Source organism: Rousettus aegyptiacus, unplaced genomic scaffold (assembly GCF_014176215.1).
Source record: "Rousettus aegyptiacus isolate mRouAeg1 unplaced genomic scaffold, mRouAeg1.p scaffold_m13_p_3, whole genome shotgun sequence".
Classification (NCBI taxonomy): Eukaryota; Metazoa; Chordata; class Mammalia; order Chiroptera; family Pteropodidae; genus Rousettus; species Rousettus aegyptiacus.
The window spans coordinates 109,967,533-109,992,942 of NW_023416306.1; the positions used below are offsets into that span (position 1 = coordinate 109,967,533).

At 38.4% G+C, this 25,410-nt stretch overlaps 1 protein-coding gene across 6 annotated transcripts in view; it reads left to right on the forward strand.

Moving 5' to 3' along the window:
- Positions 1-11,547, forward strand: part of FMN1 (formin 1) — a 373,160-nt gene extending 361,613 nt beyond the window's left edge. For all 6 annotated transcript variants that reach the window (XM_016160807.2, XM_016160801.2, XM_016160803.2 and 3 more), the window contains 2 exons: positions 495-579; positions 2,935-11,547. In XM_016160807.2, coding sequence (XP_016016293.2) covers positions 495-579; positions 2,935-2,979 — 130 coding nt within the window. In that variant the 3' untranslated portion in view covers positions 2,980-11,547. The remainder of the gene's footprint in view (positions 1-494; positions 580-2,934) is intronic.
- The last annotated feature ends 13,863 nt before the right edge of the window (positions 11,548-25,410 follow it).

Sequence of the window (25,410 nt, forward strand, 5' to 3'; positions counted from 1 at the left end):
TTTTCTTGAGTCATAAGAGTTCTTCATGTATTCTGAATACAAGTCCTTTGTCAGATATATGATATACAGATATTTTCTCCCATTCTGTGGATTTTCTTTACACTTTCTTGATGTGAATTAGTTAATATTTGCAGCTCCCATGTTCCCTAAGTGGATCACAAGCCAGATATCCTTGACATGTACATGAAGGTAATGCATCTAGTTTTCCATAGATTAAAAGCTCCTGCATTGGTCACAAAAACACAGACTTCTCAAAGTCATCTAGGTAAGCCTCTCAGCCAGTGAAGGCAATTCATTTTTGATAACACAGGACACATGCCTTCACATCTAGAGTTTGAATTTAATAATTAAATCATTGAAAATCCATTCCTTATAATTCCAAACTGTTGATTGGTTAATTCAACATCATATGGATTTGTGTTTAACCTGACTTCCTTTTTCTTTTTTCCCTTTTTCTCTTCCTCTCCCCTCCTCTCTCCCTATTTCAATTTCAGATTGAAAATGGCTCAGGAATCAGTCAGCAAGTTGACATCAGAGAAGAAAGTGGAGACAAAGAAAATCAATCCCACGGCTAGTCTGGTGAGATGCATTTTAAACCTAACTTCAAGATTTTTCATTACACCTGAGATGCATCCAGGAGTGTATCTGAATGTCTGAATTTAAAGGATAAAACTCAGAGAAATAGCAGGTAGTATAGAGGAAGTGAGGAACAAAACACAGCTCCATGCGTTCATCCAGCAAACTCAACAAAGGTCATTTCCTGATAAACCAAATTGAGCCACTTGCCTTCTCACACCCTTCCATACCCCACCCCATGCCATGGTCTCCCTTACCTCAAAGCACCTTTCTCCCAAAATCTTTAAGCATTTCACCTTCATCAGTTCATTTTCCCTGTTAAAGAAAAGGGTAGGGTTTATCTTCTTTTGATAGTTGGGAAAACTGAGATGCAGAATCACTGCGCAAATGAATAACAAAAACTGGAACTATACTCTGGTCCCCTGATGTCTCTCCCTGACCTAGAAACTAGCAGTCTGATCAACTCTCTAGCTGTGAGGGGAAGTTGTCCTTCATAGTCTTGTTTTCAGGAAGGATCATAATGAATCTCCATCTGTTCATTACAGACAGAATTGGAATAGCTAAATGATTAGGAACCCAAGGTGACAGGGTCCAAATCCCAGCTCAGCCACTTAGTAGTTGTAAAACCTTAGTGAAGTTACTTTGCTTCTCCCTCTTTGGTGAAAAGAGGGAAATAATATTACCTTTCTTTTAGGGTTATTTTGAGGAAGCTGAGAAGAGACATGTCAAGTGCCTAGAACCTAAAAAGAACTCAGTAAATGTTAGCTCTTTTTCTTGTTACTACACGTTTTGGCAGCTTGGGTTGACCTTGCAGTGGGCAACAGAGATGAGTGATAAGTGGAAGTATCGCTCTTCTCGCTTTGATTTTCAGACCCTACCTTCCCTGTGCCCTGATCTCCCACAGCTACTAATTTTTTCCTTTTGTGTCACAAGTACTTTTTGCCAGCTGCTTCAAATTCTTAATATAATTTATGCTTCATAAATTATAAAGTGAGGTTATTTCTGTTGATTGACCATCATATCTTGCGCAACAACCCCATCAGCAGCTAAATGAATGCTGAGTGAGAGGGATGAGTGAGAAATGGTGAGGTCAGGGCCATGCCACTTGGTCAGGAAAAGCCACAGTCTGTGCACATAGCCTCTCCTGAGTGGACATACCCCCTCGCTCACTGACAGTGAGTGTATGCACTGCATTCGTTCATGTGATTTTTGGTGGCAGTGTGCTCAACCCTGATTTTTATCTTCCTCCTTTATCAGCCTCTACCCCTTTCCCCAGGCATCTTATTTAGGGCTCTGCTCCATTTTTTACAGCTAAACCTTATTTCCAGGGGCAGAGAGAAGGGACTCAGCCCTGTGGACAAAAGGGAGAAGTGGGCTTACTGTGGCATTCTTTAATGGGCCGGCCTCTACTGTGAGCATGCACCCATTCGTGATCCTCAGCTTGTTCGCTCGTTTGTTCTGTTGTTTGTTTGTTTTGATGGAAATTAGGGAAGAGCTGTAAACTGATTCCTGATTCAATTCCACAAGTCAGGAATGGTATCCAAACTCAGGATGGGTGTTTAGAATCATCAAGTTGACATCTAGACCATTGTAGTAATTTCCCGCAAGGTCACATCTCACAGATCTTGAGCAGCTCAAGATTCATCCTCAAAAGAGCTTCTCTTTACATCTGCACTTTTCTAAGGAGTGTACTTGCCTCCTCCTAAGAGCAGACAGACACCCCCATCCTCACGATGTTTAATATATTCATTTCTCTAAAATCCTGGAAACATTGGGGGTCTGTGATTCTGTTTTGTGTACTCCTGTTCATTTTTACATTGTGCCAGCAAATGTCCATGTCCCTCTCCATGGGAAGGCTATCCTGGGAAGGGAGCTCAGGGCCAGCAGAGCAGAATACTCACGGCAAAATGGGAGCTCCCGCCTTCCTCATAGACTCAGTCTGGTCACCTTTTGTTTTGACTTTTCATATCTAGACCCCCCTGGAAACTCTTCCTGGAGCTTTCCCTAATTCTGTTAGTGGGCCAAGGATGGGGATTAGAGGAGTCTTGGAGTAACACTATAAAGTTAGGACCTTTGTCACAGCTCAACAGCCTGGCATGGTAAAGGTCAGTGTTTTAGATGCATATACTTGGTTGATTGGCTAGTTATTCATTTTATTCAGTTGCTTTTTGGAGAGTAAGAGTGATAGATTGGGGAGGGGGTAGCTAACATAAGAAGGATAGAGATACTCTCTAGGGCAGTTAGTAAAACTCTATTCAGCTTTCTAGACCAAAATTTGAGAAGTTTATCAAAATTCGAGAAAGAGGAAAATTAGATAAAGGAATGATAATAAACTTATTTTTTCTTCTCAAACGACAGAAAGAAAGACTGCGTCAGAAGGAAGCCAGCGTGACCACCAACTAAAACAGAGACACAAGAAAATGATGACAGCAAGACATAGTACCTTGCATGATCCTTGGCAACGCTAGTGCTGCAGGAAGTTCTTGAAAGATACGTTACTAAATGTTTGTTTCACTCATCTCTTCCTGAGATCATCTTCAGTGAGCACCCCATGCCTTCTTAAAGAAGTCCCTTGTTAAGCCACAGAAAGAATGAAAAGCTATATAAGGGAATATTGCAGGAGTACTTGACAATTATTTCTTATAGAGGTCCTAAGTCCACTTTGTTGTAAGACCCAATGTACCAAGATTTTCCAAATTTTTCCAAAAGCGGAGATTTTAAGCTTTCTAGTCCAAGCTTGATGTGCGTAAATGTGTGACAGAAGAAAGGGATCTTTTGTGACAGTTGCCTTGAGAGAGTTCAAGCCTTTTCACACTGCTGGTTTGATTACTGGTCTTAACTTTGATCCTGTTGCAGTAAGATCTTAAAGCATCTTTCTCACCGAAAATGTTGAAACTTACTAAAACTATTTTTTAAGAAGTCTAGATGAGAGAAGCAGTTTTTGTTGTTGTTGTTCATGTAATGAAAGGGAGAGAACATGAAACTATACATTGGTAGACATGGGGTTAAATAGTCGTTAACTTCGCCCTGGAGAACAAAGTATGATACAGGGAGTTAATATCGGCCATTAAGCGAGACTCATTCCTTTGTTTTTGTATCAGTTAAAAACTCTTTGATGATATCAGAAACCCCACAGAGACAGTTTCTCCACTCCAACTCCTAGAAGAAACAGTGATACATAAGCAGGATCGGACTTGGGGTCAAAGCACCTGCTTGGACAAGTGACCCAGCAGCAGAGTACATTTCACGTTTCAGAACATTCGTGAATGGGTGATGCCACGTTGACGTGCAGCTGAGCTCTGTGTCATGTTCTGGGACTGTGTGTGGCTAGACCTCTCTCTCTAATCTCGGGGGGCAGTTTCCAGACGGGAGAACAAATGCTACTCACAGCCTTTTATTATGACCTTGGCTGACCAACATTAACATAGAGTGAAGCAGGCGTCTTTGATATCTAAAAAATTAAGGGCAGAAAAAAAGTTCTTTACATCCAAATACAAAGAAGGTGATTACATTAATATTAAATTTTTGAGTGGAAGATGATGCATAGGTAGCTTTTTTTGAACCTGGGAGCCAATATGACCACTACTCTTTGATCACAAAAGAAATGAATCTATCTTGTGAGGAGAGAGGAAAGGGGTCTTGGGGGTGAATTGATCAAAGACTATCAGCTTTGGGCGTTGAAAGGAGAGAGGTCTGAGTTTTCTGCTCCAGTTGGCGAAGGACAGTCTAGAGATGAGCAACAACCTTCAAACCCTTCCGAATCCTGCTGCTGTGTGTGGCCTGCCCCTCGCCCCAGGATCTTTCCACAACCTCTCAACTTGCCAGGTGCCTGACTGTCTACCCACGACATGCCTGCCAGTTATCAGCCCCCTCAGGGACCCCATAATAAATTAAGCTAATTAAAGCGGTACCATTTCCTAATATAATGCCCATCTCAGGAATCAGGATTGAACAGTAGAGATCAAATCAAGTATCCGAAGCCATACTCATGCAGGTGCTAACCACTTTTTCTAACAATTCTAAAGAAAGAAATATAGTAACACGTTGTTGGGGTTTTTTTTGTTTGTTTGCTTGTTTGTTTTTCAATTCAAAATAAAAAGATGAGACAAACAAAATAGAAAAGTTGGTAAGGAACTTACATAACTAAAAGAAGTTGCTTCTTTGCAAGAAGTTTTTCATCCTGCTTTCTTATATCATGTCTTCATTTCCACTTAACTGTGAAGAAAACCTAAGGAATTCATCAATTTAAAACAAATTCCACTTACAATCATCCTGGGCTCAGTGACATTCCTTCTAGTATTATTGTTTAAAAGAAAAGTTCCTGTTTTGTCCATGCCTCGAGAATCAACTTTGAGTTCAGCGAGACCAGCATATGTCTAGATCCTGATGGATCCTTGTAGACTGGATGGGAGACAGCAGCAAGTGGCTTTCAGTGGAGTCCCTGTCGTCCACTTCAGATGTTGAAGTAGGGTGCTCCCAAGAAAGTCTCTGAAGATAAGCAAGACCGTCACTTTGGCCACATAACCCTGCAAGAACATGCTCTCAGGGAACCAATGTTGAAGAATAATGAGTGGAAATATTTAATTTGAAAGTTAGACAAATGCCAACCCAGCTTGGGTTTCATCCTCATGGACAGACTAGAAATTGGCAGTAAAATAACTTTCCAAAGAGCGATTAGGAAAGCCTGGTGATTTTTTAAGACTAGTCGAATGATGTAGTACGTTAGTATATCGAAACATATAGTCATGAGAGCAGGATTTCCATTATTTTTAGCCAGTTTGAATCCTGCATTGTGTATCTGGATGCCCGTTCCCAGGTCCACACAAGTATTGCATTTTTTACGTAGTCTTCATTTCCAACTTGGGTCAATCCTCAATAAAAGTTCATGAGGGTTTGTTTAAGGTAGACCATCTAAAACAAACTGGAGGCCCTTAAGATGATTCCTCTAAAATGCATGTTGAGATTGTGGTAAATACAAGAGATGCCTCTAAACTTTTCATGGAGGGGAAGTATTCAGGGTACCACTTAGCAGCTTGAGCATATAAGGCAAGGAGGGTTTAAGTGGCTGTTCTAAGTGTGGCCCTCCCTGTATGAGAGGGACAGTGGCCAGTATTGCTACTCAGTGTTTAACCAGACACACACATGACTTAATAGGCAGACTATGAGAAACCTTAAGTTAGAAATAACATCATCTCTTCCTAGCCAACATTCATTAAATCTGAGGGCACAGTTGGATATTACTTCATATTCTTGCATGAGTAACTGGCATCATCCTCGAGCACACAAGTATATCACATATCACACCAAACCGTGATATAAACATGTTAAGTAAAAATCATCAGGCCTGTGTGGTGCAAAAATCAGGTTAGAAAGAGGTGTGCTGACTGGCTTTTAACCCAAGAAGAGGGAGAAAAAAGGGAAAAGTATAGCCAAGCAGAAATGGATGAATATGATGATGATCGAGCCCTAGCACTCACAGGTGACGGACCTGCTGCCAGTGGTTGCCTTTTGAATACTTGAGTTGATGTCCCTGCTATATCTTCAAATCCTTGCTGCAACTACCTAGGAATTATGGGGGGAGAATTTCTGAAATCTGAGAAGTAGGGTAAGGAAACCCAGTGGTGCTATTACATCTTGAAATGTTGTTAGCTGACACAAATTGGCAGTATGGTCAAGGAATGAATGTCACATCAGGTGCTGGCCTCCGACCCCCTGTTCCTCCCAGTAAGGACAGTAGAAGCTACAGACCTCATGAGCCTCCCTTAGGCACCCCCTTTGTCCGTAAGTACCATAGGAAAGGCGGAGCGACTGGAGGAACCTAAGGGAGGAATAAACTCTTTGATGATGTCAGAAACCCCACAGAGATAGTCATCAGTATGGTTCTTCCAAGGACCAGCAGAAGAGCTGTAAGTGTATTTTTGAACATCTCTCCTAGATTTTACTGCCTGCAGCAGGGAAATTTTTGTTTCAATTTGCTCTTGCTTTCTTGGACATTATGTTTTCTCATTTCTACTTCTCCTCTTCCTGGTGTGTGTCATTGTTGCAGATCGCTGCCTGCAGCAGCACAGAAAACCTGGGCAGTGTGTGAAGGGGAATTAGCAATGCAGACCTGCAGTCTCCTTCTTGGTAACCAGACGTAACATTGGCAGGGAGCCTTCTCCTTCCATGACATCCTAAATTGGTCTATTCTGTGGTACTCTTCCCTCCCCCCAAACAAAGATAAAACCAACTTGGGGCTTTCTGAGTCAAGGAGAGGGAAGGAGTCCAAAAAATATAGCTTTAATCCCCCAGAAGATCTGATTCAAATATCAAATATACAACTGTATAAAGTAATTTAAGTTGTCTTTAATATTGTTAGGAAAAACTGTTAGATTTGAGCTTCATTTTTCTTTGGTCCTGCCTATTCTAATAATAATAATAATAATAAAAAAAGAGCTGGAAGGGAAAATAAAAAAGCATGAGCAGATTGGGTAATTCACAAAGTAGCTTATTAGTTCTTGAATCACAAAAAAAAAAAAAAAAAAAATGGACATACTCCGAAATCCAACGAGTTTATTTTTGAAAAAGCCACATGAAAGAGAAGTGGTATAAGGTAGTGGGAGAAGTGCTAGACCACTAAGATTTCCTTACTCCGGGTTCTCTTAAGAGCAGTTTGTAAATGTGTGGAACATCCAGAAGACCATAACTACCATATTTCATTTATTAGTTATTATACCTTTAGGAACAATACCGATAAAAAGAGTGGATTGAATAACGGCACAAACTTTCATTCATGTCAGCTACTTTGTCATCCTAAAGAAATCTGCAGCACAAGAGAAACAAGTCTGTGTGGCCAAACTAAGTAGTATTTAGTATTAGAAAGTATGAATAGTTTTTAGCCTTCCCAAAATACAAATAACCTGTTGGACATATTTCCATTTTCCAGCTGTAGAGAAAAATAATCCAGCTACTTGGAACCTTCTCTATTATTGGTGCAGAAGTCATTTAAGGAAAAGCACCTTCAGAAACAGTCCTCAGTGTATCTGACTCCTTTAGACTCACATGCTACCAGTATTTATAACTCCCTTAGCAATTGAATCCAGGCATAAGTAGGCTTTGTTACATAGCTAATGTGACAGACCCATTTTGTGTCACTTCTGCACAGCCATCAGTTGTTGACACCTTAGAAGCACTGAATGTTAATTTCGCATTTCTTCATTTCCCCTCCCAAGGAGTAAATGTGTCAAACCCTCCAAATCAGTGCTTTGTTGGGCAGTAGTGAATTCAAGAAAGTTACTTTAACATGTCAAACTTGAAGCCAACACAATAGTCTTATTCAACTCCAAGACTCTTAATCAACACTGTGATATAAACTTAATTGGGAAATTTGTGTAGTTGACAACTTACTTAGAAATGTAAAGATATATAATGGTAGCTAGCTCCATCTGTCTTTTAAGTCCCCAGACAGTTTCTATCAATGAAGAGTTTAGGAAAGTAAGTCAAGCCTCATTCAGTAGGTTGGCTGTCCTCAAACGGAGCTTACTGGAGTCACTCCCCTTCTATCCCCAGCCCCTCTCCCAACCACCCTGGTGACAGTAATGTGGACGACCTCTTCCTTCTCATTCTTCCTTTCTCTGGTATGAAGTTCATTCAGTCAACAGTTCAAACGGACTCCATACTTTGTTGCATATTACATCTATGAAGCACTTACTTGTTCATGAATTTCTTCTACATTTCACCTATGTTCATATAATTTTCTATTTAAAAAAAAATCTTTTACTGCTAAGAATCTTCAGTCTGTCTCCTTTTCTAAAAGCTAATCCAGGTACTTCTGTGGGCTATTTTTTTTTAACATTTTATGTGGAATTTGATAGCATTAGACTAGCAAAATGTAAATGAATTCATAGTTTCCAGCAGAAATTCACCTCCAAAGAACTCGGCATTCTTCTCCAATGTAGGCTATTTTGTAGGCTGAGTATTTTGCTAAAGTCTACCTGCGCAGACAGCAAAGGGCCCCCTATCTTCTGTAAAAATGTCTAAAAAGAGAATGAATATTTCTCTCCATACATAGTGTGAGCTGCCAGTGTGTTATACTTAGCAGATCAACTGAAGAAATCAAGTGTTTTTAGGCGGGCGTTCACTGTGGTTTGTAAACACCTTTGGCAAAGCTATGCCTGCTTTCCTCCATTGTTCTTTCCCAGGGCTTACTTCCATTCTAATCCCATGACACAACTTTATTTTTGTTTACTCATCTGGGTCAGCTTTCAAAAATGAAAAGCTAGGCCCATAGACCACTGACTACAGGGAAATCACTCTCTACCTCCCTATGACATGGATAATAAATGTGCTGAGGAAAGAAAAACTCTAGGAACTCTTGGGGTGAATTTTGAATTTGGGGCTTTTTTTATGATGTATATAAAAATGGGTATATGGTATACATAACAAAAAAAATTTATTACTCTTTCCAATAAAAGACTAGAAAGAGATTCAAAATCTTTACATTTTAGGTAGGTTTGACTGAACTATAAATAGCTATTTTTCCCCTTTCTTCTTGGCATTCATCCCTAGCTATGATCTTACTTCTTCACATCTCACCACCGAGACATAGAGAAGGTGGTCTCCGCCCCACTGAGACTGCACTCTGCATAATCCTCCAAAGACATTTATTTCCTTCGGAAACAAACCCATGAGTGAGGGGAAAGTCTAGTGACAACTCTCCTATCTTCCCAGGGTGACACATAGGATTTTTAGGTCTACCAGAGGAATACGTCCATTCCAAGTCATAAATTTTACAGTTCCTCCCTTTCTCAAGACACAAATAATGTGACCACTTAGTAGGATTTATAATCTTCAAAGACTGTAAGCATTTTTCTAAAAAGTACTTCTGTTTAAAGAATCAAAGATACTCCTAAAAAATATTTTTTAGAAATTGAATACTTTTTAAGAATTTTTTTTTAGAGAAAATACATCATTGATTCATCATAGCCTTTTCCTTTCATTGAGTTTTCATGAATGTGGGAAGCAGTGAGACCCTGGACTTTGATTTAGGGAATCAAGTTTGGCCTGGAAAATCAGTGCTGGCCCGCATGCCCAGAACCTAAGTGAAATCAGTCAGCATCTTAAAAGGAATCAGGCCTAACAGAAATGTAAATTATCCCAAGTCTTTTAGAGTTTAATTTTCTTAGCGACACACTGGACTCTAGATGCTGCTTCCTAAAACGCATTTGCTTCATGTGTCTTGATTCTGCTGTGGGAGATTACAAGCCATGGATGACGGAGAAAAGCAGGAGACAGGAGAAGGAAAATTTGAACAAGGCCAGGGTGCAGTGTTTGGCTGATTTAATGCATTGTTAGGGAGCCGGTGATTTTTGCCACGGTTGTATCATGGTTGGGCAGCCTTTCAATGGAAACTCAAGGAATGGGTTAGGCGAGTGGGAGTGCCCAGTATCTCATTGGTCAGTGCCTGACAACGTGCTGGAAAAGCAGGTACCCTGATGAAATTGACCTACGCTTGCTGAAATAACACCATTAAATTTCAGATTCATTTCCATGGGATTGGTTGTCCATGGACTTTCCTGTTTCTCTGTGCCTACCCAAAGGTCATTTTGGCATCCAGCTTCATTTCCTTTCTCTTCTTTAATATATCTGCTTCAAACTTGCCTGTTTACACCCTGCAGCTATTTTTTTTTAATCACTCTACCTTTACAGTTTCTCCGGGACCCAGGTCCTGTTATCCCTCTCCCTCACAGACAGCTGAGTGTCTTCCTGAGCCCTCACTCCCTCCTCTCTCACCTTGCGCTCCATTTCCCAGCCCTTTGGACGGGGCACTCTGCTGTCACTGAGTGAGACACACTGCTTTGAGTGCCTCTTGTTAATGTCAGCATCACCTCATCACTTAGGCAAAGAGGGGAAAATCCATAAAAGAGATGGAAAATGCATTTCTTTTTCATTTTATTCTATTTTATTTTAAGAAGTTTGAGGGGAGAGTTGTTCTCATCCTTCTCAATTTCTCATAGATATTACTTTAACTGGGACCATTCTTTTGATAAATTATAAATCAGTCCAGGTCACCAGCTGTGATGATGCAGAAGACTAAATTTTTGAAGCTTTTCAAGTAACTTTTCTGTGCTGCTGGACAAATCGACTTAAATCTGTGCAAATATTTTGAATCATAGGCCTTTTATTGCCACTCCATCCTGATTACTTCTCATGATTCAAACATCTACATGGGTCTGGATCAGAATGTTGTTGATTTGTGGTTGTTTTCAGATTAGCAGTAACTGGTAGACTTTTGGAAGTGCAAAAAAATAAAACTATAAGCATGTCCAAAAAGTCAACAATTTGACATGGAGAAACATTGGCTTTTCTGTTCAAGTATATTAGACAAATCTGTAGGTGTAATCTTAAAGGATTTTAAGCAATAATGAAGGCAATTTGAGAAATGAGAAGGCACTTTAGTGACATGAAACCTTACGTTACATGGTCTTGGATATTTTTTAATGTCTAATAAGCTAATTGAATTCAGGTATTTTTTTCCCTTTAAATTTTTAAAAGTACATATTTCTAATTTGTTTGCATATTTAATTTTGTCGAAGCTGGAAATGCTTATTGTTTAAATTTGTAAATGGTATTTGCAACCAAATGAAGTATTTATTTTTAAAAAGAAAAGGTGAAGGAACCAATATTGATTTGTACATAATGAAAATATGTGTGTGTACGTATATATATATATATTTTTTTTTTTCCTCCTTGACACTACTTGGTCACCACATCAAGTGTATTTTTGTACATAATATAATATTGATTAGAAAATGTAGATTATCTATCCAAAGAATTCTATCTTCATGATAGATCGTATTTGTCCTAATCTGTAGATACCTCTGTTAATTTAAGAGATAGAACTCTATTTTTTTGGAATTTGCAGAGAACTGCGTTCATGGCTTCCAGTTGTAAATATGCTAAGGACATTTTAATAAATCTTGGTTTCATGTCTGTCTGGTGTGCTGTGCAGATTTGTTTTCAGGAGGCATTTAAGGAAGTGTCCCAACAATACTCTAATGTGATGAATACCAGTCACTTCTTTCATTACTGCCTAAGCTCAGCATCACTACTGAGCTGCAAGAGTTGGGTCTCAGTAAATCCGTCATTCATATTTCCTTCTTTCTGCCATATCTACCTCACCAAAAGTGGGCAACCTGGCTAGGCATTCAAGGCTAACATCAAACAGAAAAACCCAGCCAAGCATTGTCTCAACTAGGCTGACTCAAAATAAATCTCCCAAGATAGGGCATGTGGAAGGAGAACCATAGGGATTGGTGACTTCAAGTTGTGGGTTGGTAAACACTATACTAGGGAAACAGAACATAAGTATAATTGTATTCTAATGCTAAGCACAAGGTACAAATTCTTTTTAAGCAATGATCTGACATGCAGGTATTTATGAACAAAAAACGAAGACTTTCAGCAGAATACTTTTCTGTTTCAATAGAGGTATGAGTGTTCATTTTTTTTATCGATTCATTTGTTCAGTGTTCCCAAATGCCATGTACTCTTGAATTCTAGAAGTTAGCTGATATATGCTCTAGAGTGTATAGACATTTAATGAACAGATTAGCTATCATCTGAAGAGACATTTCATCACTGGAAAATCTAACTCTTTTCTTGTTTGCCCCGAGAATATCACTGCTGGCGCTCCTGGCTATAGCGTTTACCCCAAGATAACTTGCGGATTACAGTCCTAACCTTATCCCCAAAGTTTGCCATGAAATATCTCACTTTTATCATTATTTTCATATCACACTAGTGTTTCAATAGTCTTTGGAAACAAATTACATCATTATAGCATTCTGTTTTTAGTAGTGGTATTTCCATTTACAAAATAGAGTCATTCTCGATCACTAAAAATGTCAAATCCTAGAAAACAGCATTCCTGCGGGTGATGTTAAATGAACGCTGGCAGCGAGCTACACTTTTTTTTTTCTAAATGGGAAAAGGGCTAAATCATAGAGTCATAGAGCTGCAAAAATCTTCAGATATTGGATAAAATCTCTTTATTTCACAGAGTAAAAACTACTAAAGTTCACGGGACTTGATGAAAGTCACCCTTAGTGTTAGTGAACATATCGAGACCAGAATCCAAATCTCTTGACTCCAAGACCAAAGCCCTTCCCACTGCTCAAGTCACTCATCATGTGAAACTGTTCTCTTCTTTAAAATACTCCATTATGGAGAAATGTTCTAGAACTGTTGATTGAAAAGGATGCTCCTAAGGGTTTGTAGAAACCATTATTAAAGTTGTGTTCTGAATTTGAGCACCCAGGAGAAAGTGGAAGCCTGTGTATCGTAAGGACCTAGGAAATATATAAGTCCACTGTAGGAAGACTCTCTCCTCTGGCTTAACCAAGATAACTCTTTTTTCTGAGCATAGTGATGCCGGTTGAATTTATAAGCATACATTTTACCCTATTCTTTAAGTAGTCCATGTATGCTGATGGTCTGACTAACAGGCCATAAATTCCTGAGGATGAAAATTCCACTTACTCCACTTCAGACTCTAGCTGCCCACTTTCATCTGGCTGTGATAGATTCGTGGAAATAAAAGACTTTAAAGTCGGCCTGCACCGGCCCTGCCTGCACCGATACCTACATCACTTTGGGTGTCTCTGAATCGATCTTCCCAAAGTAACATTTGCTTCATGCCAATAATTGTATGATGATGAATGGTAAAAGGAGGTAACTATATTAGTTATCAATTGCTGCATAATAAAATACTCCAAAACTAAGTGAAGTAAATCAACAATAATCACTTCTTATTTTTTTGTGTTTTTTGTTAGTTCAAGGAGAGCTTGACTGGACAATTCTCTCTTGGCATCTCTTAAGATTGTAGTAATATGTCTGTCAGGTCAACAGTCATCTGAAAACCGAAAGGCTTGAGTGGGGCTAGACATGCTCTTCCAAGATGGCTGCCTCACTCAGCCGGCAACTGGTTCTGGCTCTTGGTTGCGGGCCTCAGTGCCTCTCCACCAGGATGCTTGAGAAATCCAAGGTGAAAAAGGTAATACTTTTTGGACCAAGGCTCAGAAAGAAGTACAGTTACTTTCATCATATTCTATTAGTTGAGGCATTTACTAAGTTCTGCCCAGGTTGAAGGGGCGAGGAAGTAGATGCTGCCTCTCGATGAAGGAATGTCAACACCACACTGTAAGAAGTACAAATGAGATGGGAAATGGGACTTACTGGGACAACCACCTTTAGATAACAATCTGACTGTGTAGCCTGCCCTGCTCTTTCTCTCTGGTCTTCTACTTTGTGTTCTTTTTTTGTTTTGGTTTGGTTTTTTTTGGTCCTAAAACTAGATTTGTTTTTCAAAATTTTTCCTACTTCTTTTCCCCAAATCTTTCCTCTGTCTGCCTTCATATCAGAGCACAGAAATGTTTGTCTTGCTCCTCCGAATATAGGCATTCTTTACCTTGAAGAAAGTAAGGGCACTTTGGAAACATTAATGGAGAAAAAAAAAAAGGACTCAAAGGTGATCCTAGGCTTTTACTCCATTATCGTAAGGCTGCATTTCTTAACATATGAGTAGCAGAGGTACTGATCCCCACTAAAGCTTTCTTAGCCATAAATAAATAATAAAATCACCCTGATTCACAGGCTAGAACAGAGTTTTCTTTGACTATTATAACACTATGTAGGTATTAATACAATGAAATATTCAGCCTAAAAAAAAAAAAAAGGATTTTATGCCACATACTACAACATGGATAAACATTGAAAAGTAAGGAAAATAACCCAGTCACAAAAAAAGAATACTGTATGATTCCACTTATATTAAACACATACGGAAGTTAAATTCATAGAAATAGAAAGTAGGACGATAGTTGCCAGGGGCCACGTGGGAGAGGGGATGGGAGTTGTGGTACAGAGTCTTAGTTTGAGATGATGGAAACATTCCAGACATAAATAGTAATGACGGTTGCACAACAATTTGTACTTAATGCCACAGAACTATCTATACTTAAAAACAGTTTTAATGGCAAATTTTGTATATATTTTACTATGATAAAAAAAAATAATCGTAAGTATTAAGGGCTTCCTATTCGCCAGGTGCTATGTTAAATATTTTAAAGGCATTACTTTGTTTAATCTTTATAATAATATTATGAGGTAAAAATTACTGTTCCCATTTTACAGATGAGAAAATTAATGCTTAGAGAGGTTGCTAACTTGCCCATGCAATTGGTAAGTGGAGAAACCAGTATTCAGACATGACAAAGAAACACTCTCAGCCGCTTTCCTATCTCTAAGGTCACAGAAATAGAATCGGCTGATTCAGGAGAAAAGATATATAGACAAAGTTTATAAGACCTTAACACATGGCTAGTCTTATAATTTTATTTTTGTAATATGGTAAAAATTTTTCCTTCTAATAAGATGCTTATTTTCATATATTACTGCCCTTTCAAACTTTAATGTACTTTTTGTCAAATATCTAACCCAAGAGTATTGGAGCTGTCAGAACTTTTGTAAAAACCAAAGAAACTAATGGAATATGTGTGTGTGTGTGTGTGTGTGTGTGTGTGTATACACACACACACAAACACATACATACATCATATCATATCATATCTTTCAAGAAACAACTAATACAGAAAAAAAAGAAAAAAAAAGAAAAAGAAACAGCTAAATACACACCTTTCAGAATTTTCTTTCTGTAGATGAGATAAAGTGGGGCAAGGCAAAAAGAAAGAAAGAAAGAAAGAAAGAAAGAAAGAAAGAAAGAAAGAAAGAAAGAAAGAAAGAAAGAAAGAAAGAAAGAAAGAAAGAAAGAAAGAAAGAAAGAAAAGAAAGAAAGAGACAAAGAAAGAAAAGAAAGAAAGAAAGAAAGAAAGAAAGAAAGAAAGAAAGAAAGAAAGAAAGAAAGAAAGAAAAGGAAAGAAAAGAAAAGAAAAGAAAAGAAAAGAAAAGAAAAGAAAAGAAAAGAAAAGAAAAGACCAGAAGTTGGTGATAATCATATGAGAAATGCTATCCCACAATAGTACCTTACTTACATGGACTTACTGCACTTTAATTTCCACATTTGTTTGGACTAGCAACTAGTATAGAAAGCACTGTATAATCCCTTATCTTTGAGACATACAATATACCAATGAGGAAACACATCACTAATGAAAATGGATGGGCATTTATAGTCAACAGATATTCCAGACAGGGTTATTGAAGTTGAGAGCTGAAAACTAGTTTTTTAGACTTTGTCTTGAAGAATGTTTTAATAGCAAAGAGAGAAAGGGCAGGGCAAAGAGAGAGCCTCTACCAAGTGGCAGAATGGCCCATATGAGAATCAGTCAGTGTAGATAGAATCCCTATATCCATAGCTACAGATAAGCCATAAGATATGACAGAGTGTTTCTTCAAGCAGCAGGAATGTGTGTGCACATATACAGCAAATCTGGATCTAGTCTTCACTGAAGACAATTAGAAAAGCAGGATAATTTTTTTTTTTAATTTACTTGAAAGACTTTGGGAAAGTCTTTAGAAACTGAAAATTACTGGACTCAGATTTGAGAGTAGATCAAAAACCAGAGAGATAAACGTGATATTTGGTATTGCTTTCCACCCAGGGATTCTGAAAGCAATGAGTAAGAGGCTAAGGTATGCTTTGGACAGCTTGTGCAAGGGTGACAAAAAAGGAGATCAGGTCCTACTGTGTTTAAACTGGATAAAATCCCTTGTTAGGGGTTTATACAATGGTTCTCAAATACCAAGTGGCATTTGGCAATATCTGGAGACATTTTTTATTACCGTAACTGGGAAGAGGCATCTAGTGGGAAGAGGCCGAGATACTATTAAACATCCTGTAAAGCACAGGACGCGCACCCACAACACAGAATTACCCAGCTTGACATATCGATAGTGCCAAGGTAAGACGATACCAGTTTGCTAGTGCTCTCAGGTGCCTGGAACAATAACAACAACAACAACAATTTTTTCTAGAAGAATATAATATGATCTTAGTTCTGTAGAAACAAACCAACTTTTCAAGTACAATGGCCGTCACACAAATCTAAACAAGCGTGTGAGGAGACAACAATCGTGAATGAAAATCAGTAGGAATAATACTAATAAAAGTAAATAGGCAGAGGCTCTAGATATTAGTACTATCAGTTTACTGATAAGCTGTAAAAATAAAAGATTGTAAATTTTGTCAGAGAACTGAAAGCCACAAAAACATTATGGAGCAGAACTGGGAGAGAAAAATTCTAGAACTGAAAAATACAATAATCTCAACTGAGAATGTAATGAACGGGTATAACAACAAATTAGAAATAATTTAATAGAGAATTGATGAACTGGAAGGCAAATCAGAAGAAAATATCCAAAACGAAGTCCAGAGAGATGAAAAGCTGAAAAGAAAAGCAGATTACACAGTGATAAGTAATAAAGCTTCATCAGCAGAGTTAATGACAGAATTTCCAAAACTAAATAAAGACATCAACCGATTCAAGAAGCTGTAAGAAATCCAAGCAGTATAAATAATAACAATTCATTCCTAGGTACACCATAATTAAATTTCAGGAAAACAAAAAGTCTTAAAAGCTTAAAGATTTTTAAACAGTACACAAAAAACTACTAACTGTAAAGATTGATAAATTTTACTATATTAAAACTAAGAACTTCCCTTCATCAAAAGACATCTTTAAGGCACAGACTTGGAGAAAATATTTGTAATACATATTTCTGATAAAGGATTCCCATCCTAATAATATAAAAAAAAAAGAATAAGAAACTAGACAAAAGAGGATATCCAAATTGCCAATACATTTTTGAAAAGATACTCAACCTCATTAAGGAAGTCCAAATTAAAATCTCAATGAGATATCACTGTGATTTAATATATACAGCAGAATGATTGAAATTTAAAAGGCAGACAGTACCCAGCATTGGTGAAGATGCAGAGCAAGGAAACTCTTATGCTGTTGGAGAGAATGTAAGTTGAGATGGTTACTTTAGAAAAATAGTTTGGCATTATCTACTCAAACTGAGCAAACACTTCATGACCTAGCAATTTCATTATTAGGTAAATACTCAATAGAAGTGCGTGCACTCTGGTACAAAGATACACATACAACAATGTTTATAACAGCCTTCCTCATAATAGCCAAACTTGGAAATGAGTCAAATTTCCAACAAAAGTAGAAGAAAAAATACATTATGATATGTATCTATTAGTGCATTTTACAGCAATAAGACTGAATAACAGCTACAAATAATAACAAGAATAAATCTCATAAACGAGACTGCCTAAAAGATGCCATACACACAGTGATCTCTCCCTCATACAGAATTCAAGAAACAGCAGCCTGCTTCGCTGCTTATGGCATAGTGTCACCTGCAGACCAGACCCCATCACTGAGAGCACCCCATTCCATCCACCAGACTGGCAGTCAGAGGGAGAGCCTGCATGTCTGAGCTAAGAACTAGGGCCCATTCTCAGGAACTGACTACAAATCGAGGGCCCGATCTTTGGGATAAGATCCCACAGTCCCTAAATGGCTCTTTCTCAGGCCGTCTAAGATAATTTGATGATATAGTTAGAACTTCCTTGGTACTCATTCAATATATTGAAGGCCTTCATTCAGATAGGATGAATTCTAAGTTTTTGGAAAAGGATAAAAGTGTAGAGAAGAGGCAGCTGGGCCCCAGGTCTGAAAGGATGCCTCATTTTAAGAGACCACTATATAAAATATGAGCGAAGCCAGCCACATCAACAGTTCCATGACGGCTGAGTCTAGCTCCATGTATACCTATTTGTATATAATCCTGTGGGTGCTGACTTCACAGGTTTTTTTTTTTTTTTAAGTGCTTCTGCCACCATTTTGTCTGTAATGCTCTTGGGTATACACCCTGGGTCTTATATTTTCTTCATATTTTTAAAAAACATCTGGTATAGTGCTTTGTGACCATGAAGAATAATATATTAGGGAGACCTGATTATTAGGTGTGGCGAGGGCCTGCTTTTGCTCCCAACTTCACAGCCTTTCCCGACGATCCTTTAGGCTTCTGTCTTGAGGAATGTCCCCATCAGACTTAAAAGCTTCATCTGTGGCCATCGTTCATATTTTTATATTACCGTAAAGTGGAAAAGAGTGCTTTATGACCTAATACCTGATATCCAAGGAATTGATTGAAAACGGCCTGGAAAATCTGATAGATGCATTGACTTGAAGGAGAGGCCCCTGGCATTCTGCTTTCACACTGCAAAGGTGAGCTGCACCACAGAATGAGGGAAAAGTCAGTGTTCACTATTTTCTTATTCCATACTTCTCTTAGAGCTTTCACGGCTTGTCCTTTCTTCAGGGAGAAGTCCCCAGGAGACTCTATCGGACAAGGAATCAGAATTTTGCTGTAATCACTGTATTACTTTGCAAACCCTTCTTACAGACAAAGCTCCCTCTGGTCCCGAGGCTCACAGGCAGAGAGGCAGAGCGAGTCTTACTAATTGGACAGAGCTCTGGAGAAGGTGTCAGGAAATCTGAGTCCCAGTCTCGCCTTTGTCTCAGACTAGTAATGAAGCTTCCGAAAAGGCTTCATCCTTTAGCTCAACTTCCTCATCCTAAAATATGGACAGTGCCGACTGACTACCTCACACGTTGATTATTGGGCTCAAATGAGATCTGCCTGTGGAAAGGCTTTTTAATCTAATAAAATGCTGGGTCAGTATGAGTTCACCTAATATTCCAGAGAAAATGGAGATGAAGAGAAGCCAGGACTCACTCAAGGTCACGTAGCTGCAATGAAAACATGTTGAGACTTGAATAACTTTTCCTGCAGTCCTTCTGGTGTCCTTCCCAGAAAACACTGACTTCTTGGGACCATTGTCCTGTGTTTTATCTCCTCGAGGGCAGAAACTGAGCCAAACGCTTTTCCTCATTTGAGTGCCCAGTCAATATTGTTCACTTACCATTAATTGAAGGAGGTTTCCAAATGCCAGGTAACATGTCTCAGGGAGTGAGGTTGGATTCAAACATTTGCATCTCTATCACCAACAGGACTAATGAAATCAAGCTCTTGGCCTCAGCCGACTGCCTCACACAGGCTGTACCATCAAGGATAGGAATAAAACCTTAGTGGGGGTGAAGGTCACAGAGGGCTGAGAGAAGGGAGACATTCTGATTCAGGTTCCTTTACTTAAATTGGATTCTTCTGCTTTAGTGCTTTGCTGAGAGGAGCATTCTGCAAGGACCTTTTTCACAAAATCTAGCTGGGGCCAGGAGTGGGAAACTTCGTTTTAGAGTAAAATGACTGGAAATGAAAAAGTTCCTGCCCCCGAGTAAGTCGTCTTTGTTTCCTCGCAGAGAAATATGCACCAGGCTCCACTCGGCACTTCTCAAAAGCTACTGGCATTTTTTTGGCCTCCATTGAACCACCCCAGTTGCCTATATATAGCCCTGTCTTGTGTAAAGAATTTAAAAAGCATTAGAATGCAGAAATCAAAGAGACAATAAATTTAAAACCAATCTTATTGTCTGCAGCCTAAAGTGTTATTCAGATCAAAGGGGAGGGGACATCTGGCTTCTGGCTTGCTACAAAAGGCAGATCACATTACCTACCAATTGCTAGATTCATCCACTCTCTCAATTTTGGGGTCTAGAGAACATGGCTTTTTTAGCTCCCAGTGAAGCACATTGGGTGATTCAGTCAAACTTTCCGATACTTTTGAAATGAAACGAGCTCCGCTGGATCACGTAAAAATGTACTGATGAGTTCAACCCGGTGCCCCTCTGGTCATGAGTGAGGCCTTCAGCAACTCAAAGCCATGGCCATGCTGTCATCCCACAGTCCATCCACTGACCACTCTTCCCTAGCCCCTTCCCCCAAAGCGAGAACTTTGGGTTTGCAAAGGTAACTTTATGATTGAGGATTCATAGTTGTGTTAGATTACTTGAAGCTGTTTTGCCCAAATCAAGTTGAACTGAGTCACAGAATGTTTAGTTGAAAATTTATATACTTCTTTCCCTCCGTTTTGATTATAAAGCATAGATTTGTCTTACCATAAATTTTTCACAGCTCTTTGTCTAGAAATTCACCTAGTGTCTGTACAAATTGCATACATGATTCAGTTCAAAATTACTGAATAGGATATCTCTTGTAGCATAGGTGTGGGAATTATAGCAATTTAAAGGTCATTATTAATATCCAAACCTAGGGACTCTTTAGTCAGTACATGGCTCTGATTTCATTTCTTCTCCTGAGCAAATATCGCAAATGTAGAATTTTTGTTTTCAGATTTTTTTCAGAGAGGAAAAAAAATCAAAGAAGTAAACACCACAATTAAGAACATGTTTCACTTGCTCAGTGCCTCAAAATAACCCTCTCTCCTCTTACCAACCCCTCACCCCCAAAAGTCTAGAGAGGAATACAGACAATAACATTATGAATTCTCTATTTTGGGACATCACATAAAGCTCCCAGCAGCATTCTTCGACTACTAACATGATTTACTCACTTCCCATCATAATGGACAAGGTTTCTACTGAAGGATCCCCACAAAATTACTTGATATTGCTCAGTACCTCTTGTATATTTCTCTTCCACCATTATTTCCTTTTATCGATTTCAGTTCTCTCCCTGCATTAAGGTCCTTTTTGGAAACTTACAAAGAAAACCAAAATTTTCTGTCTTCATATACTACCTAGGCCTTCTCTTCTTACCTATTCTCACCTACCCCAAACTTTCAGGTTAAAGATTCTCTGTCAACCAAAAGTTTTTAAAAAATCACCAAGAGATTTGTCATGGTCCTAGCCTGATAATCTTCTCCAAGAGACATGATTCTCTTCTATAATCTTACTTTGTTTTTTACTAAGTATGCCATTTTATTGCTGATGGAAGACTATCATTCACAAATACAAAGAATCTTGGGTAAAGGATAAGAATAAATGGGGAAATTTAAAATTTTTGTATGACAAGATCTCAGAGTAGAAGGATATTTGAGGGTCTTCATTTTCTGAAGGGAGTTAGAATTATGATTTTTTTCAGCTAGTATTTTATCTATGTTAATGACCCTTTAATTCTATTTTGAGAGCAATACCTAGTTTTTTTGAATTATAGGTGAGTGTCAGAGGTAAGATTTTGGTATGGTCCTAGCATTCAAGTTTTGACAGTGTGTTTGGAGAGGCGGTGAAGAGTTGAAATGTTTAATAAAATGTAGAGGGAGAATAGTCAGTAATATTGTAATAACTATGTACGGTGTCAGGTGGGTACTAGACTTATTGGAGAGATCAATTCATAAGCTACATAAATATTCTAACATCTATGCTGTCCACCTGAAACAAATATAATATTGAATGTCAGCTGTAACTGAATTTGTTTTTTAATTTCAAAATATGTAAAAGTGGGGAGACCAGCAGGGAAGAAACTAATCCTTCCAACCTTGTTTTGAACAACGGGAAAGGCACATTTTCAGTGTTGAATATCAGGACTCTAACCCCAAATGACTTATCTTCTTTAACAACAGCTTCTATTCTTCTCCTTTTTTTCTTTACAAATTCAACCTCTCTCTAGGGCTCAGTGCCACAACCCATAAACTCTACTCTGGATGCCTTCCTGCTCTCAAAAAAGCCTGAGAAGTGAGGTTATACATATCCTAACTACTAACTACTAAACAAAAAATGTAATGCTTATCTCTTAATTAGAGTGTTGATAACATAAAGTTACCTATGGCTCTGAAAAGACCCAGGAATGCCCCAAAACAGTCTCTGTTCACTATGACATGGCTATGTATTTATTGTGAATACAGTGACAAAAATACTATGTCTTCCCCCCAACCACCACCATGAGGGAGCCTAGGTTTTATTTTGATAGATATATAATTTTTCTCGTATGTCTAAGAAGTGGACATTTTTTTCTACCACTACTCTTTCCCATGCCTCCAGAAAGCCAAATATGGCAGAAGCAAAAAAAAAAAAAAAAAAGGAAGAAAGAAAGAAAGGAAGAAAAAAAAAATGGAGAGCAGGAATGAATGTCTAATAATTGAAAGCATCATAGACCCCATTATGGTTTATGGCCTTATTCTAGGGGTCGGATGAGCACGCTGTACAAAATGTGGCACTAAATTTATTAGCATGGTTATCATCTTTCAGACAAGACATAAAGCTGAGGGAACCCACTTCTTCCATCACCTGCCATCACTATAGATCCCATGGCACCTTCTCCAAGAAGAGTTGAGTTATCCTGGCCCAGATCCAGATCCAACTATCTGATGACTTATATTTCCTTTGTAGTATGCCTGGGAGACATTATAAGATCTTCCTCTTTGAAACTCAGTCACTATCATTAGAACAGCAAAAATGGGCTCCTGCAAAAGGATGTGGGAAAAATTTCTCACATCTCAGCATGTGGATCAAGTGAACGGAATGAGTAGTGTGGCCTGAAGTCGGAAGCTGTGCTAGGTCATCACCTCAATTGCGCATTTACATAAAAAATCCTATATTGTGTATTGGGCGTTCCAATGCTATACAGATTCTAGTGTTTCTGGACTTCACTTACTGTGTCTCCCCCTCAAATAAAAAGAAAAACAAGTTTTGGGTTTTTTTTTTCACTTCTCCTTGTCACCTTTAGACTTAATTCCAGAATCTTTCCCTAGAGGATTTGAAAGAAAGCAAATCACTCACGTAACATTGTGCAAATCATTTTATGTCTTTCATTTCAGTTTGTTCGCCTCTAAAATAGAGATCATCTAAATGTCTATCTTGCCTTTCTTTCAAAATTAATGAGGATCAAAAAAACTGTTGTATGTAAAGGTACGCTTTTTTAAATTTTAAAGCACTCTACAAAATCAAGTTGTTATCAAGTACTAATATGTATAAATTTTTGTTGGAATTGGATAAATGCACCTTATAAATGTATCATGTTTTTCATGGGGAACTCTGCTAAAGTGAAAGTGAGGAATTTAAAAAGTATAAACATATAAGAACAAAGAATAAGAAAAAAAGAGACAATAGCAATTGAGCAATTTCGCTAAATACTTTAGGAGACGGAAGGCAGACAGGAGAGTGAACATCGACAGTACGATGAAAGAAGCTTCAAACCGACTTAGGGCAGGGTGCAGCAGAAGGCGGATGTTACCTTGAGCTGCAGGGCTCAAGGAGACTGAGTCAAAGTTTGTATACAGAACAGCTGAACCTCTATATCCCACCTCCCAGACAGTGAAGTCAGATGTGGTAGATTAAAGATGGCCACAAATTATTTGACATCTTCTCTCAAGCGGTGGGGATATCCCCTTACTTGAATCTGGGCAGGTCTAGAAGGCTTTAACCAATTGAATAATTGTGGAAGTGACACTCTTAGGTTTTCAGTCCCAGTCTTAAGAAATGGGCGGCTTTTAGCTTCTTTTTCCTGGAACACTTGCTCTTGGAATCCAACCACTATGCTCTCAGGAGCCTAAGGCATGTGAAGAGACCACTTGAAACTAAGCTTCCAGCTGTAGCCAGCATCTACTGCCAGCCATGTGAGTGAGTCATTGACTCAATCACATTGGGCATTGACTCCAGCTGAGCCTTCTACAGTGGCAGAAGAAACAGGCAGAAAGAACTGAAAATGATTGACCCTGAGAAATGAGACTGAGGAGGGTCAGGTGGAAGAGATGAAACCAGAGATTGTTGCTTTTCATAAAAGCCTTTAAAATCTGTGGGTTTTTTTCACCCCTGTGTTTGAGTTTCCTTGGTGTGGCATCTCAGCACATATTTCAATATCCTTTTAGATTGCTTTCCATATTATAGAGCATAGGAAGCTAAAATCAGGCATGTCCCAGGTGCCCATGAAGTTATGTTTATAATTTGCTCTAGGTTCCAATGAACAGATGCACCACACCAGACTAGGCAGAAGTAACCAAACTGGGTCAGCGACCATTCACAGCAACTCATATCTTCTGTCAAGCATGGAGAGGGAGTCATTGGATTCTTGGGCATCTAGGGTCCAGTTTCTACATCTGTCTCAAGTGACATAATAATAAATGATGGGCAAACCAGTGATGCTTTCTTATAATAGCCCTATGGTGTATAGGGTGTGGTCTTTTTTTCTATAACTAATTCATTCCTGGATTTTATATTCTTATGGAGCATCTAAACATCCTTGTCCCCCACCACCACCACCACAGAGTCTGTGAGCTACCTAATAATTTTTAATATAATTCTTTCTGATTAAACTACCTAGAGTGGATTCTGTCATTTGTAACCAAGAATACTTACTGATATATTTAATAAAACTAAGATTTAACTCTTTAAAGTTGTGATAATTTTTCTAGTAAACTAGTTTATAAATGTAAATCAAGGTACAATTTCTTTTCCATGATTTATGGTCCCTCCCATTTAAAGCATCCTTTACTTTGCTCCTCTGGTATAAATTTTCAAAAATGAGATATTTAGGATTTCAAATGCTAATATTCTTTCTAGACCTCAAATCAAAAACTGCACGGTAGATAAGTTCTCATTTTTTCTTCAAATTGGAAATTGATTCCAAAATTTGACCTATGAAGAGGGATGCCTGGGTTTGAGGTTTGAAGAGGAAATGCGAAGAAATAGGAAGGCAGTGGACAAAATTTTCTCCATGGCACTAATATTAGCTTCTATCCAGAAAACAGTGCTCTAACCCCACTACAAGATAAGTTACCTCTGCTATATGTTAAGGTCCTACCTTCTGTAGAACTAGTTTTGGCACCACTGACGATACAGATATAGGACAATGAAAGTAACACTGTTCTGCCTGCATCCTGATCTTGGACCTTCAGCCTCTAACACTGTGAGAAATAAATGTTTCTTTTAAATTAGCTACCCAGTCTATGGTATTTTGTTATAGTAA